The sequence below is a fragment of the Carassius carassius genome, chromosome 17 (assembly GCF_963082965.1).
Source record: "Carassius carassius chromosome 17, fCarCar2.1, whole genome shotgun sequence".
NCBI lineage: Eukaryota > Metazoa > Chordata > Actinopteri > Cypriniformes > Cyprinidae > Carassius > Carassius carassius.
In genome coordinates, this window is record NC_081771.1 from 12,513,695 (window position 1) to 12,530,015 (window position 16,321).

General features: G+C 35.5%; 1 protein-coding gene across 1 annotated transcript in view; it reads left to right on the forward strand.

Annotated features, from left to right (window-relative positions):
• LOC132161117 (carboxyl-terminal PDZ ligand of neuronal nitric oxide synthase protein-like) overlaps positions 1-16,321 on the forward strand; it is a 100,803-nt gene that overhangs the window by 65,136 nt on the left and 19,346 nt on the right. Inside the window, exons 5-7 of the mRNA XM_059570927.1 lie at positions 2,050-2,158; positions 7,808-7,949; positions 10,143-10,300. Coding sequence (XP_059426910.1) covers positions 2,050-2,158; positions 7,808-7,949; positions 10,143-10,300 — 409 coding nt within the window. The remainder of the gene's footprint in view (positions 1-2,049; positions 2,159-7,807; positions 7,950-10,142; positions 10,301-16,321) is intronic.

Consider the following 16,321-nt stretch of genomic DNA (forward strand, 5'->3'; position numbering starts at 1 on the left):
AATATTTCCCAGGCTATAACAACAATAGCTCAGGATGTTTGTGAGCTTTAGATAAAGATTTCCTCACTGTCAGACCTAATCACAAAAGGTCAGACTGCTCTTGCTCTTCAGTGGCAAGATTAATGTAGTATTTGATTTCTAATGTCTCAGATAATTAGAGGGATGTGTTGTATATCATGACTGATATATTCACAGATAGTTGGGAGAAGTATAATGATATCAATGATGGTGATGAAATTACAACCGATAATGGTTATCAGTAATATATTATACATTTGCCTTACCTTTTTTCTGCCTGATCCTGCAATATAGTGCTTATAGTGTATAGTATATTACCCTTAATTATTACTGTTCTGTACCTAAATACTGCCCCTATTTTATTTTTAACTGTCATATTTTATTTAATATGTGCTTTTCATTTGTGTATTCATTCTTATTTACTGACTGTTCACTTGAACATGTTTGAACTTTCTTAAGATAGTAGTTTTTGCTGTGGTATTTAAGAAGTTCTTAAATTGTACTTTAAAAAATAAACGGAAAGCAACGTTACATTGATATAAAATAAGTGGCATTTTAGGTATCGCATACTGCATTTTTCTTTAATATTGCACAGTCCTACTCTATATTATATTTGGGGTTATTTTAACTTGGATCATCTACTATGAAAACAATGTCATTTTCAAGTTACCAAGTAAAAAAGCTAGATGGAAAAAAAACTTGGGGACCATATATTGGGGACCATTTTTCCACTTTATGATGATCTATCTGCAGAACTGTGTACACACACACAAGCATCTGGTGAGTGTTTTTGGACACTGTCACACATCTGTGATTTTTATTGTTTCAATGAGAATTATGTTTTTAAAATGCAGCGTTAAGTTTTAGAAACGCATCTATTGAGCTGTTGGTTGTATGATGGCTATGTAAATTTCAGCCTGATGATCACTTTTGTATGATTTTTGTTGTGTGTAAGTTTCAAATTACCACACGTCCATTTAAGAAGTGTATTATATATACACAGAAGGATGCACTCTGTTTTCATATGCAACATCTATCTAGCTGCTTTACAGATATTGTATGAAACATGTCACATGATCTTCCAATCTGTTAGATGACTTTGTCACGTTCTCAGCTCTAATTGTTCGGTAGTTATGTGTGGACCAATGAATCTTTGTAATTAGAGCAAATAAAGAGTCTCTGGGTACTATTATGTTTTTCATATCCGTAGTGTGGGGATTTGAATATCTCTGCTTCCTGCTGCCAGTTATTCAGTCTCTGACAAACCCACTGAAACAATCTAAGATTTTTTTTCTTTTTTTCTGTCTATCAAGGTTTAGTGAATAGCAAAAATACAAAGTACCCCCGCCAAGCTAGAAGGCACCAAACCAGCTTGCTTTTTCTTAGTGAATGTGTCATGTTGTCTAGCAATCTAGCTATTTGGCTATCATTTCTTTGGCAGTTTAAGGTGATCTGTGAGGTCTGATGAAAGTTTTTGCAATTGACAAAGATGCATTTTATTCATCTTATTCAACAAGGTTTCTGCTCAGTATTTTCCTCAGTGCCTTATGATTTTATGGAGCTCTGAAAAATTTCCACTACTCTGGATTCGCATGGTGTCAGTTATTCATCTTTTGGTTTATGTAGTGTTTTACACTCTGATCTGCATTGCTACTGTACTTGTTCCTTGCAACAAGTCTTCTCTGCTTTGGGTTGAATGCGCTCACACAGTGTCACAATAGAACTGAATGTGCTTCATTGACTCATGTTGCTTTGTTTGCTACACTTCAAGTTTTTGTTTAGATGCCCAACAAAAAAACACAAGCAATGGTCATTTCTAAACACAACATTAATAAATTCCTGATAAAAGGGTGCACTGTGGTGGTTTGGACCAAAATATATCAAGAAAAATAGTGCAAATTCAGGAATAAAAGCTTTCAACAGTAACCAGAAATGTTCCTGTAAATACTTTTCTCCTTTTTACTCCAACTCAATCTACTGTCCATGACAGTACTGCACGTTCAATTACATAAAATTTTTTATTTTTTACAGGATATTCTACGTATCACACGACTCTCAAGATCTGAAGATCTTCAGTTACATAGCAAGAGATGGACAGAGCAATGTGTTTCGATGTAACGTCTTCAAATCAAAGAAAAAGGTAGGCATCTCTTGAGCGTGTCTTCTAGTCAGGACATTGAGTGCTGATGGTTTTCCTTGGAAAATAGAATCCTGTCACTGAAGCGCCAAGAGAATGAAGGCTACTGACAGTTCTTTCCCTCTTCAGTACACTTGTTTCATTTTACTTCAGGGCATATTTGGAAAAAACACCATCAAAAAAAAGGGAACCGCAGTCGTTGGGCATGAAACTCAAATGCACTTTTCAGAATGGTAGTGCATGTAGATGATATACTGACAGGGCATGTTTTTAGTTCTTAAAGCTGTCGAATTCTGATCCCTTACATGCTTTTGCAGTCGATTTGAATCAGAAGCAAATATGAAAGCTAAATAACTGTTTAAAGACGCCCACCACCTCTGAGATATGGAAGCACATGGGTAGCGATATTCAATTTGCAATGTAATATGCAAAATGACAATGCAATATGTAAAATGACAATGCATTTCTTTATTTACATTTACATTTTCCAATACATTTGTGCAACGTTTGGTGCAAAATAAAAATGAAAATTAAATTACATAATTTTCATTTGGCATTTCATACACCAGTTTTAATATGTAAAATGAATACTAATTTTAACGCTTTATAAGTTGCAAAATTAAAATTAAAATGTATTACAGAAATGATTAGATATGTATAACATGTTCAAGCAAAAACTGTGGCAAAATTATCATTTAAATGCAATTTTTCTTTAATGCATTAACACTCACAGTCAAGACACTTACGATTGCATTTTCATTCAGTGTCCCGCAATGAATGTAGCAAAATTCAATGTGCACATTGAAAATGCATTCCGAGCCGATCACGTGTCCGCCCCCTCCGCCATGTCAATCACTGTGTGAACAAGGCGGGGCTTGTAGAAGGTCTGAGACTCAAATCTCAAGAAGAGGATTCAAGTGAGAGAACATGGACAAGACCGTTGGTCCATGTACGTTTTGATCATTTCGGTTTATGGCTTCAATATTTCATTCGCACTTGTGGGCGATGCTGAAACGCTCCTTTCATCTGATTGGTCGAATCCATAGACTCGCTCCACCTTCAGCTCGGTCTTTCCATTCTTTCAGGCAGAATAAGAGTCAGTGCGAGTGAAGCACTGTAATGTCTGAAACCACCGCTCACTGTTAATTAGAATAATATTTGAATCAGATGATGCTGGCCACATAATTCGTGCTGCTGCGACTTGCAAGAGACCCCGTTAAATTATTTCTAGGTTATAGTATTGTATAAATATTGTCCCACTGATAAAAACAGTGCAAATAGTTCTGTCTCCTTGGATAACAGTGAAGTGGAAATAAATATAGTTCAATTTATGAAATAAAATTAAATAGGATTTTTTGGGAAGGTAAGTCTGGCCAGTTATACAGCAACATGAGTCAGACGAGTCTGAAGATCTGAGCTGAATTTGGTGAAACATTAAAGTTCTAGTCTGTGTCAGTTACTCTCATAATAAATAATAATAATAATGTTACCCGTATTTTTCGGTGTAAGTTGCATCAGTCCAAAAATACGTCATGACGAGGAAAAAAAACATATAAGTCGCATTTATTCAGAACCAAGAGAAAACATTACCGTCTACAGCCGCGAGAGGTTGCTCTGGGGTAGGCTACAGGAGCACTGAGCAGCATAGTTAATTTTACTATTTTTATTTCATAAATGTAAGAATATTAATTTTTACAATTATTTATTAGTGTCACACACACATACCTAGTGACTTAAAAGATGAGAGTGGTAAATGTTAGACATGGAACTGTTCAGTCTATTATTGATTTTTATTTCCACTTCACTTTTTTCCAAAGAGACAGAACAATTTGCACTGTATTTATCAGTGGGACAATATTCAACAATACTACAACCTAGAAATAATTTGCAGGTCTCAGCAGCACGAATTATGTGCCCAGCTATCTGATTCAAATATTATGCTAATTAACAGTGAGCGGTGCTTCTTATTCTGCCTGAAAGAATGGAAAGACCGAGCTGAAGGTGGAGCGAGTCTATAGATTCGACCAATCAGATGAAAGCAGCGTTTCAGCCCCGCTCACAAGTGCGAATGAAATATTGAAGCCATAAACCGAAATGATCAAAACGTACACGGACCAACGGTCTTGTCCATGTTCTCTCACTTGAATCCTCTTCTTGAGATTTGAGTCTCAGACCTTCTACAAGCCCCGCCTTGTTCACGCAGTGATTGACATGGCGCGAGGGGGCGGACACGTGATCGGCTCGGAATGCATTTTCAATGTGCACATTGAATTTTGCTACATTCATTGCGGGACACTGAATGAAAATGCAATCGTAAGTGTCTTGACTGTGAGTGTTAATGCATTTAAGAAAAATAGCATTTAAATGATAATTTTGCCACAGTTTTTGCTTGAACATGTTATACATATCTAATCATTTCTGTAATACATTTTCATTTTAATTTTGCAACTTATAAAGCGTTAAAATTATTTTTAATTTTACATATTAAAACTGGTGTATGAAATGGCAAATGAAAATTATGTAATTTCATTTTCATTTTCATTTTGCACCAAACGTTGCACAAATGTATTGGAAAATGAAAATGTAAATACAGAAATGCATTGTCATTTTACATATTGCATTGTCATTTTGCATATTACATTCCAAACTGAATATCGCTACCCATGTGCTTCCATACTGAGAAAGATTTGACATCTAAATGGGTTTTTCTCTGCTTGACTGGTTTAAATATTTTTTTTTAATATTGCCAATTAATCTACAATGACACAAGAACAAAAATAAGATTTTTTTTCAGAGGGAAAATAATTATTTTTTTCTCTCCAGAGCTGGTGCCACTGCCTACACAGTCTATAAATATATAGAGGAATTCATGCTAGGCAATAGTTGTCACTATGACACATCACATCGCATTATCAAAGAAAGTTGGTATACATTCACAAGGATCTCAGAGTGCTAAGAACTTGAGAACAGACTGTACAAGAAGTGTATTTTTATTTATTTTTTGTAATGTATTACACTTTTTTTTTGATAACACTTTAAAGTGGTCATATGATGCGATTTGTTTCAAGCTCTTGGTGAATAAAGAAGATCTGTAAAGCTGCAAAGACTACTGTAAAGCTGCAAAGACTAAAGTTTCAAGATATTCTTTAAAAAAGTTAAGACTCAATCACGCCTACATACAACGGCTCATTCTGACACGCCCCCACGTGTTGTGGAGACACTGTGTGTTTACTGAGGACATAACTAGAACTCAAATATTCAGATGTGTGCAAGTGCATTTTATTGAGGACTGTTTCCTGATCCTGGGAGAGTAGACTACAATTCTGGCTGTTCTGACCCACGGTCTGTAAGTACGTTTAAATATTTAAAGCATTGGTCTCAAACTCAATTCCTGGAGGGCCACAGCTCTGCACAGTTTTGCTCCAACCCTAATCAAACACACCTGATCCAGCTAATCAAGGTCTTCAGGATTACTAGAAACTTCCAAGCAGGTGTGATTTGGAGCTGGTTGGAGCTAAACTCTGCAGAGCTGTGGCCCTCCAGGAATTGAGTTTGAGACCTCTGATTTAAAGGATTTGCTACTGGTGATTCAGTGTAGAGTAGCGCTTGTTTGACATTTCTCTGATCATAAATGCAGACATGGTTTTATGTTTACTTGGCACGATTCAACATGTAAAAAGACAAGGCATCAAAATATATTGAGGGCGTGACATTTCCGTCACACGCTTGAGGTATTTGGCCAATCAAAATGCACTGTATAGCTGGCCAATAAGAGCACACCTCGCTTTTCAGGCCGATGTGCTTTGTAAAAATCGATGCGTTTCAGAAAGGCGGGGCATAGAGGAGAAACAATAATGTACAGTTTGTCGAAAATTACTTTATTATTATTAAACCATTTAAACATTTTATTACACCAAATACACAAAAATAATGTTCTTTGTAGCAACATCATATGACCCCTTTAAAATAATGTGCCATTAATTAACTATATTTAATGCATTGACTAACATTAACTAACAATGAGCAATACATTGTTACAGTATTGATTTAGCTTTGTTAACGTTAGTTAATAAAAATACAATTGTTCATTGTCAGTTCATTTTAGCTCTGGTTCTATGAATAACATTAATAGATACAACTTTTTTTAATATTAGTAAATGTTGGATTAAATTTTGGTTAATAAATCCTTTAGAAGTATTTTGGTATATGTTAACTAATTTGGTTAACAAATTAAACCTTATTATTACAGTGTTTAAATGCAGCTTGAATTATATTTTTACACTTAATGGATTGTCACAACTAACAGTTACATAATACATACAGGTAATACACAACGCTTTAGAGCATTAAGTTTGAATATAAGATTTAAACTTTGAAGTTCCTAGTGTCTTTTGATTTCTTACATGGTTGGCTGCATTCCTGTTTTCCACATTTGCTGGCTAACAGCATATCACCTGAAATTAAAAGTGTGGGAAGGAAATGAAAAGCTGACATGATTAATCAAATTAAAAGGTATGAGTCATATCTCTGTTGTTTGAGTCGCTTGTTTTTGCTCCCTGGGCTGAATTGAGACTTCAGAGCCCTGTTAATGACCTCTGTTATTGTCAGATTTTGACTTTCACTTTAACTTTCAGTTGCTAAAAAGGTCAACACACCGCTGAGAAGCAGTGCTTTGCTCTTGAAACCTGTAGAATATTTACCATTTCAGCAACATGTTTTTTTTTATTTACATGATGAATGTCTGTCTGTCTATCTATCTATCTGTATGGTATATACACTATGTATTCTATATACTGTATACACAGTCTGTCCTCCTTTCTGTCTGTTTGTAGATTATAGAAACTGCTGTATATATGCCATATTTACACTATGTCTGTTTCGGTCTATCTATATATATAATTTTATTTAATTTGCTCATTCGTGCATTCATTTGCTTAGTTATTTTGTTTATTCATTATTTGCTTATACACTGTCTTTCTGTCTGTAGCATATACACTATGTATTATATACACAATCTGTCCATATATCCATCTTTAACACATATATGCAATATATGAAGAGTTCATTTGTACAAACAGATAACTTTTTTAATTGTGCATTCCAATTAATCTCAATCAAACTGCAGTCAGGTTATTTTGACTACGTTAAAAAAGAAAAAAACGCTAACAAACACAATAAAAAATATGATAACATAATAAGAGTTATCTGTTTTTGCAAATATACTCATATGTCTGTCTATCTGATAATAGATATATATCATTTTATTAATTTGCTCATTCATTAATTATTTTGCTTTTGCATTTGTATATGTATCAATATGCATATTTATTTGCATGCATTTTTATGTGTTTGCCTATTCGCTTGTGTTTTCATTTATTTATTTGCTTGTTTGCATATTTATTTAATTATTAATTTATTTTGAAAGGAAATAGCTTTACGCTGGATTTAAAGAATATGCAGAAGAAATGCATGTCCAGAGTGTGTAATGTGCACACTCGCCCACTTTTATTTGCTAATAAATGTCCTTTTGTTAGTAATTCTGTATGATAAATATTAGCATTTTCAGTTATTGACTTCCAGAATTTTTCTTTCCGCCAGGTACTTTGATTTCAGTGCATTAATAATACTAAGCTCTCTTTCATTTCTCTGTAGAGCCAAGCCATGCGGATAGTGCGGACGGTGGGCCAGGCATTTGAGGTCTGTCATAAACTTAGCCTGCAACACACCCAGCAAAACGCAGATGGCCAGGAAGATGGTGATGCTGACAAGACATGCACAGATTCTGGACTAACAGGTACTTTAATTAACTGTATCCTCTTTTCTTTCCACTTCTTTGTCATACTTGAAGTCAGTGTAGTCATCTTTCAGAACAGAACTTCCTTTAATTGATTGTCTGTCTGTGCCCCTTGAACTTGGTGTGATGGGATTAAAGATGAGTGATGTTCTTGCTGATTCCTGACACACTTTGAGTTAGCAAAGGGAAAATCCATGCGGTTGTTTGAGGTATTTTGGTGCGATCCAGCGCACTGCGTTCTTTGTGAGCTTGGAGCTTCGATAGGCAGCATGGAACAGCACCTATGATTGCTTGTGTCTGAGGGGCAGATCTTATTGTGCATGGGCCAGGGGTTCAGGCTGATCATCCTCCCACAGCTCCCTCTGGACAGGTTTTCTTTTCAAATGCAAATGAGCTCTCATTCACCCACGCGCTGCATCTAATCTGCACAGGATTCCCCAGCACCAACACGCTGCAGTGTCACATGGATGGGGCTCACTGTATTTAACAGCTCCACTGCTGTCCCACTGATAGGACAGGGCAGACCTTAATAACCCCTTAGGGAAAGGGAAACCGCAAACCGTTCTGAGAGCTGAAACTTCAGAGCCAAACAACTGCATAACTGCTTAAATTACTGCAAAACCTGCCAACAAATAAGTATAGTGCTTTATAGCCTTTGTTTATAAAGTAAAAAAAAAATGTCAGTCCCACTTTATATAAGGTAGCTTTAACTACTATGTACTTGCATCAAAAGATAAGTGCAATGTACCTATAGTTTTCTTTTTGTATTGCAAAACACTTTTCCCGCTGTTGAGTGGGATACAGGTAAGATTAGGGACCGGTTTGTTGGTACAATATGTGTAGGTTTAAGGTTGGGTTAAGTTGTAAGGGATGGGTCAACATTGTAATTATAATTTTAGTTATAGAAACTAATTACAGATGTAGATACATGCCGTAATGTACAATGTAAAAACAAGTACAGTATATACTCAATAAGCACTACCACTGAATGTAAGTACATGGTAGTCCACTTAATATAAAGTTGCTTGAGTGTATTTATGCCAGCATGAGAAGTTTTGGATGCAGCACGTTTTCTATTGATTTTAACTTTATTGTAGATGTGCAAGAGAAAAATAAAGTGGTTGGAGATTTAAACACATTTTAGCAACTTTTTGCCATGTCAAGTTACCTAATGACCAAGTAAATTCTGTAATTGAATATACTATAAAATCACTTAAATACTCACATGACATTATTAGTTAAAATTTTATATTAGACAAATGGGGAAAAATAAAATGTCTAGGTCAATTTGCAATATACTCTACATAGGAATATGAATAGTTTTTTTGTTGTTGTTTTATTTTTATTTTTTTGCATCTTGCCAGATGCAAACAATTCATCGTCCTTTTAGCCAGTAGATCTGTGAAGGTTTGTGTGAACTCTTTACTGTACATGTGTTTAAGTGTAGAGTAAATTCCTCTGACCTCTGTCGATTTCCTTTTTTAACTCTGTAACACAATACAGAGTTTATGATCTGGATTAAACTGTCACCCTAAAATAAATATAGTTCCTCCAAATTGTTAAAAAAAAAAGTTATTGATTTGATTTTAATTATCTAATTTATATATATATATATATATAATTTGTTTATCTTCATTTATTTTATTTATTTTTTTGCAATTTACTACTGAGACATTAATTTTTCAAAATATAAATATTCCATTAAGTCGCTGAATTATTTAATAAATCCGATGCATGATATATAATTACAGTACAAGAATGTTGTTCAGAATATTTTTACATGTAGTATAGCATGTCGCACCACAGGACACGGCTGTCGCTGCTTTCAATGTCATGTCAACTATCCATTTCCAGAAATACAGAACTGCTGTACAGACCGAGGGAAGGTGTGGTCAAAACATTTATGGGGCCCCATATCAGTAGCACCACTGTCCCACACGGGATCCACAGTTAACACAGTCAATGTCAGTGTTTGGTCAGAATAAATCCATTTGTGTATATACCTGTGTGTGAATAAAAGCAACACTAACAAAAAGTTAGTCCCTTTACATTCATGCATGATGGCATAAACCTATAAAAAGGCTCATGCTTATTTTTTTATTTTTATTCTTATACATTTTTACATTTTTCCCTATATCATGCTTTTCATCTCTATAATAACTATTTAGCGAGATGAATTGTTTCTCTTCAAAGGGCGGGAGCTCACAGGGGCCGAAAAGCCGGCTGCAGATGAGACAGACATTGATGCAGAGGAGCTTCCCCTCCCCGACAGCACAATGGATGAGTTCAATCGCGGAGTCACTGACCTGGATGCAGCCAAGAACGAGGAAGATGTCACCAAGGACAAAAAGGTATCCAGCTGCAGCTCGCTTGCCCACTTAATTATTCAATCCATATCAATAATTAACCACAATCTTCTATAATGTTACGCTCTTGAATTGGTTTGCTAAAATGCTGTGTATCAGCTTTTACACACACATCTTTGCGCTGTATCTTCCAGTTATCTTGAGTAATCGAGGGTTATTCAGCATGTATTTATTGTTTTCCAGATTAGGTTTGTTTTATGCTCGCGGCTGTGTTCAGCCTGGGGTCCAGATGTAGCTGTAAGCCCATTAGCATAATCTTGTAGTGTGAAATCCGCTGCGCTGCAAAGGATAAGGTAACGATACTGTGACCCTGACTAGCTGAGACATTCTTCAAGAGAATCATTATGGTAATGACAGTTTAGTGCTGAGGAGAGGAAAGTAACAAACAAGGTACTGGAGTATTGGTTGCATTGCATCGGATTAATTTCTATGTATAAGTTTCACCATCTGGATCATCCAAATGACAAGCATTAATTTCTAATAGTTGGACTGAGGATTTGAGTCATCCTAAAATAGCAATACGAGTATTCATTCCATTGAATGCAGGTTTTCTGTTTCTGTTTTCTGTCCATATAGCTTATTTGTTCTACCTCGCTGATGCCTGTTTATCTTTCCACTCTGGCATAATTTTGTGGGTTTGTTGCATCAGTGTCTGGGGCGATGAGCCTGGAATCATGTCTGAGACTGATAAGACACTCCTCTCCTCAGGAAATTACAATGTCAGAAATGTTTGGGTTGTCTCAGATGATTGTTCCATGATTTATATGCCAGTCAGAAACTTTTACTCTGTGCCAGAGAAAAGCGTCCATGCCAGTCTCGGAGGTACCGTGTCCTTATTTCATTTGGTTTCAAAGTTTTTGACCCAAATGAAAATTTTGCAATGAGGTTTGGTGGTAGTCTAATAGATAAAGGGGCAAATTTTGTTAACAAAAATGTGGATCCTAGATAAACTCGTATCTCATTGTTTCCATGAGCATCAGCTGCTACTCAAATGTTTAATAAGTACCATAATGATTTCTTCCTTTTTAAGACTATATTCCAGATACTGAAATCTTAAGGTTTTCCTCGGTTTGGGCTTTATATTTGAGAAATTCATACCCGTCTTGATTCCATATAAAAAGACTATGGCTATAAGTGAAAGTGAAAAAGTGAAAGTCATGACATTTGCCAAGTATGGTTTAAGTAAGGCCATCCTTAAAAATATTTTGGTTTGCAGTAACAGTAAAAAAAATGGAATAAAGGGTCGGTAGGTAGGTATTTATATATATATTTTTCAAGTTTCAATGTAAAAAAAAAAAAAGTAAAATTTTGGTGATGGTGATTTACGTAGGTATGAATTTAAACAAATTAGCATATCGTGGCGTCACTGACTAGGTCTTCAACCCGTGCCTTCAGGCGCATCATTGCAAACCTCATTTTGATGCAGGCTATATAGACCACAAACAAATTGAAATCTTTGTCAAAAACATGTTTATTGCATGAATTTCAGGTGAGAAGAAAAAAAATTAGGTACTGTTTTACTTGCATCCACCGCTAGTTGTCAATGCAACCTACAAATGAGAGAACGTTTACTTTGCTTTCTTGGGTTGTCACTTGTAAAAAAAAAGAAATCCTGTTTGATTTGAGTGACAGGTGTTCATTGAATTGATTGTAAAATCGATTTAGCAAGTCTAGATGCATTTTATACAGCAAATAACACCAAATATAGGTAAATCCACGGACAACAGGCAGGACGAATGTAAAAATTCAATATATTGACGTTAAATTGCGTGCACAATGACTAACAGGAGTGCAACATTCTCAAAAAACAATAAGCAGAGTGGACTGCCATAACAATGCAAAACATGTACTGCAGGCTTCAACATGTCTGTTTTTACGATTAGAAATTTCAACAACAACAAAAAATCGCATACGTAGGCGATTCTAGCCCGAATCTGTATCTGTATGCATGAGACTGTCTGAATACCGGCAGAATTCACATTTCTGTTGTAAAAAGAGAAACACTGTGCAGAAGTAATATTTGCTGTTATGCGTGTGTGTCCAAAGCTGCAGTTGCAGTGTGACGCGTGTTCCAAAAAAAAACTGGACACGCTCCGAGAGAAGGCCGTTAAAATCAATTTCCTATTTTCGTTTTTTAAACTTGTGTTGGTTGGTCCAATCGATTTGTGCAATAGATTTTCGAACATAAAGTGACAGTCGACACGGTCACGGCTTTGGACTAGACGGGAGAAGGGATGGGAAAATATCTGGGCACAGTTTTTCTTCGTGCCAAGTTAAAGCGGTGTAGAGCTGTTTTAAGGAATTTTTTAGATGTATTATGGTGCCCGAACCCATATGACTTTGAACAGTGACCACACATTTAGTTTACTGCAGCCGCAGCCATCATTACCAAGCGCGAACCGTTGACTCTGACAGTGAATGAGAGTATGAGACGAAGCGAACGCACAGGCCATAGTGTGACATCCATTAACCAATAGTGTAAACATAGAAGACGAGTTTTTTTTTTTTTAAGAAAGAACGTAGCCTTCGTTTGTATGTAGGCCTAGGCAATTTATATACAAGTAATTTTACAATACTTACTAAAATATAATAAATACTATTTTATTAGTTGTTTGAAGTGTAAAAAAAAATAATTGGTCGGTCTTAACGCAAATGTACAACCGGCAAGTCGATCGGACTAAAAGCAAAAAAAATATTGAACAGTGTATATGTTTTTCTTTATTATTATTATATTTTATTTATTTATTTATTTTAAATGATACTTTTTTTGTTGATCGATTGATATCTGGGGTTTTCTTTAGTTTTTTTTTTTCATTTATACATTACTTTTACCTTTGCTGTCATGTAGCACTTAAATATTTTTTTTTAAATACATTTACAATTCCATTACACTGTTCAGTTCAATCTCTAGCAAATCTCAATGTATGTTCATTTTTCATTCTATAGCCTACATTTTAGAATGCTATGATGCCTCAAAAACATTTATTGATTTGTATTTTTTAGGGGTGCACCGAAATTTCGGCCGCCGAAAATTTTCGGCCGAAATAAAAAAAACAGCCGAAAACGTAAACCGAAAATGAATGTCACCCGCCCCTCCCATCCGTGAGCAAGCGCTTAGGTTTCACTCACGGTCGAGCTGTTATCACGCGTCTGCCTATCAAAGATTAAGCATGTCAAAGGGCTGTCACAATCAAAAAAAGCTTGTCCCAAAAGCTGCACAATCGATCGGACCAACCAACACAAATTTCGAAAACGAAAACAGGGAATCGATTTTAACGGCCTTCTCTCGGAGCGCGTCCAGCTCGTCACTATACGCTCGCAGCGAACGCGCGTCACACAGCAACTGCAGGTTCTGACACACACACACACACACACACACACACACACATACAGAGCCTATTAGTGCATAATATCAATGTAGCCTTCAGTAATGTTTTTCATTGATGTTATGGCAGTCCACATTGCTGACTTGTGCGCGTCTCAAGCGCCCTCTTTACGTTCGCCCTAATGCCTGTTTAGTTGTCGGTGGATTTGCCTATATCTGGCGTTGAAAAACGGATCAACGCCAAATATAGGCAATTTACTAACGATTCATTGAACACTTTGCCTATGTCTCAAAAATCGAACAGGATTTTTTTTTTCACAAAAGTGACAGCCCTATACGAGAGGACACCAAAGTTGCAATATGTAACATTTGTTCTGCAAAAATCTCCAAAATTGTGGATTTTTTTGCACAATTTTTAAAAAACGATTTTATTTGATGGAACATAAAACTTGAAGAATAATTATTTATATTTATTGTAAAAAATATTTTGTTTTGTTATGTAACTGTTAATAAAAGTTTGATTAGTATATTGTGATTTTTCAATTCAGATCCATTAAATCCAAGCAATATATATATACGTTTTTAAAAGAAGCCATTTTCGGCTTCAGTTTCGGTTTTCGGCCTAGTGCATACTAAATTTTCGGTTTTGGCGCAGAATTTTCATTTCGGTGCATCACTAGTATTTTTAGTATTTTTATTTATAGGCAAAATAGTATAAATGTAGAATTGTATTATTTTATGTAAAATAGTTATTTGCCTGATTTTTACAATTATTTCTGACTAGCTTAAATTTACTGGAGTCACAGACAAACTTTAATCACAAGTTTAGGTGATATGTGTGATATGAAACCCACTGACATTTTCTGTTGACATCTGTTACTACTACCATGGTAACAGACATTATGATCAAGCAACCAAAGTCAGTGACTTGAATAGAGGAAGTATTTTATCCTTTTCTGCCTGCTGTTGCATGAATGGGACAGTATAATATTACCGGTAAATACGGTTGCCAGTTCCAGACACCAACGTTGTGAATGTAATCGAAAAGGTTGTTTGATCTTAAAAAATAAATATTGTCTCTGGTTTTCAAAGAAATGTCATTTTTATAACTGAATCATACATGTGTACATTTGGCACTTTTGGCAGGAGATTTAAATGTAGCATTTCAGCAAATGTCTTCCTGAATAAAGCCTCTGAGAGCGTGCTGTCATACTCCTACATAAGCAGATCATTTTAGATTCTTGTACTCTGCAGAACAGGGATACCCATGCCATCCTCAAGGACTTGTGGAGCGGAAATAGACTGATTGTGTAGGAGTTCATGCTGTTTTTTTAGGGTTGGTACAAGTGTCAGAGCTGTTTGGTAGGCCTGCAGTCAATTGTGCTTGTGCTCTGTCAACTCCATGTGCCTTTTGAGTCCACCGATATGAACATCAGCTTATAATGGAATTAAAAAAAATTTAAACCTAGCTAATTTTTAGATTATTTTCATTTCTTTTCAGTAGTTGAATTGTTTTAAAATCCCAGTGCATGCTTTCAAGAGAAACTTTACCTGATTCATGGTTGGAGATAAGTCAAATATGAGGGAATGTTTGTAATGGCTTTCTGAAAGGCTCTTGGTCTATATTGAGGTCATGCGCCCCAAGTCTGATACAATGGATATTAGTTAGTTAGTTTTTGTCCCTTCTAAAATGATATTCATCCATGTACAGATTTTATTTTGGCTGGTGTTCTCACTTAGGAATGTGACCTTATCGTTATTAAGTGCATTTTTAATCCACATTTTGAACATGACCATGTCACTTTATTATAACTGCTAACACAAATTGGAAGACGGAGAAATAAATAACTCTAAATGATCTGGTGTGCTTCCCAAATTTAATTTAAATTAAATTAAAAGTTTTTTATTTATTTATTATTAATTAATTAATTTATTATTTTATCATTTTAGAACCATTTTGAAAATCATATTTTTCCCCCTCTTTTCCTTTTGCCATCAACCTAACGAATTAATATAAATAGCTTGATCTTTTATGTATTATACCCATTAAATGTGGGATGGTTGGCTTTACATCAGTTTAAACTAACATTTACAAATATGAATTCTGTTGTATGTTTGTGTGCTTGCTTGTTTAATATGCAGAGTAGAACAAATTACCATGTTTATTGTGTTTCCTATCCTGCAGGCAGTTAATTAGAGCAGCAAATCTCTGTTTCACCCCACCATATTGTTTTTGGAAATTGGCAGATGCTTTCTAATAAAATTAGAAGTTTGGAGTTTCTGTGACTGTTTGAGTGGTGTTCCTCTCTGAGCTTTAGTAATGAATGGGCCACGGACTCTTTGTGTGCACAAGTGGTTGCATCCCATTTTATAAGAGACTACAGTATGCTTTGGAGGATTTCTGCACAAAACGGTCACTGAATAACTAATGAAAGCAATTAGTCCTCCTCAACTTCTGAACTTTACCCAATGTCAGACCTCAGTACCACAGTCTGGAAACTCTGTGGTAGCCTACTGCTGTGGGAATTTTATAGCAGAGGCTGAAATATAGAGAAATGAGGCTGCTGTGTAGCTCTGATCATATCAGACAATCTGCCAGGCAAACAGCCAGGTTTCTACCACAAATTAGTTCCCTTTAGTTACAGTGCCCATATATCTCCAAAACCAGCCAGACCCCCGAG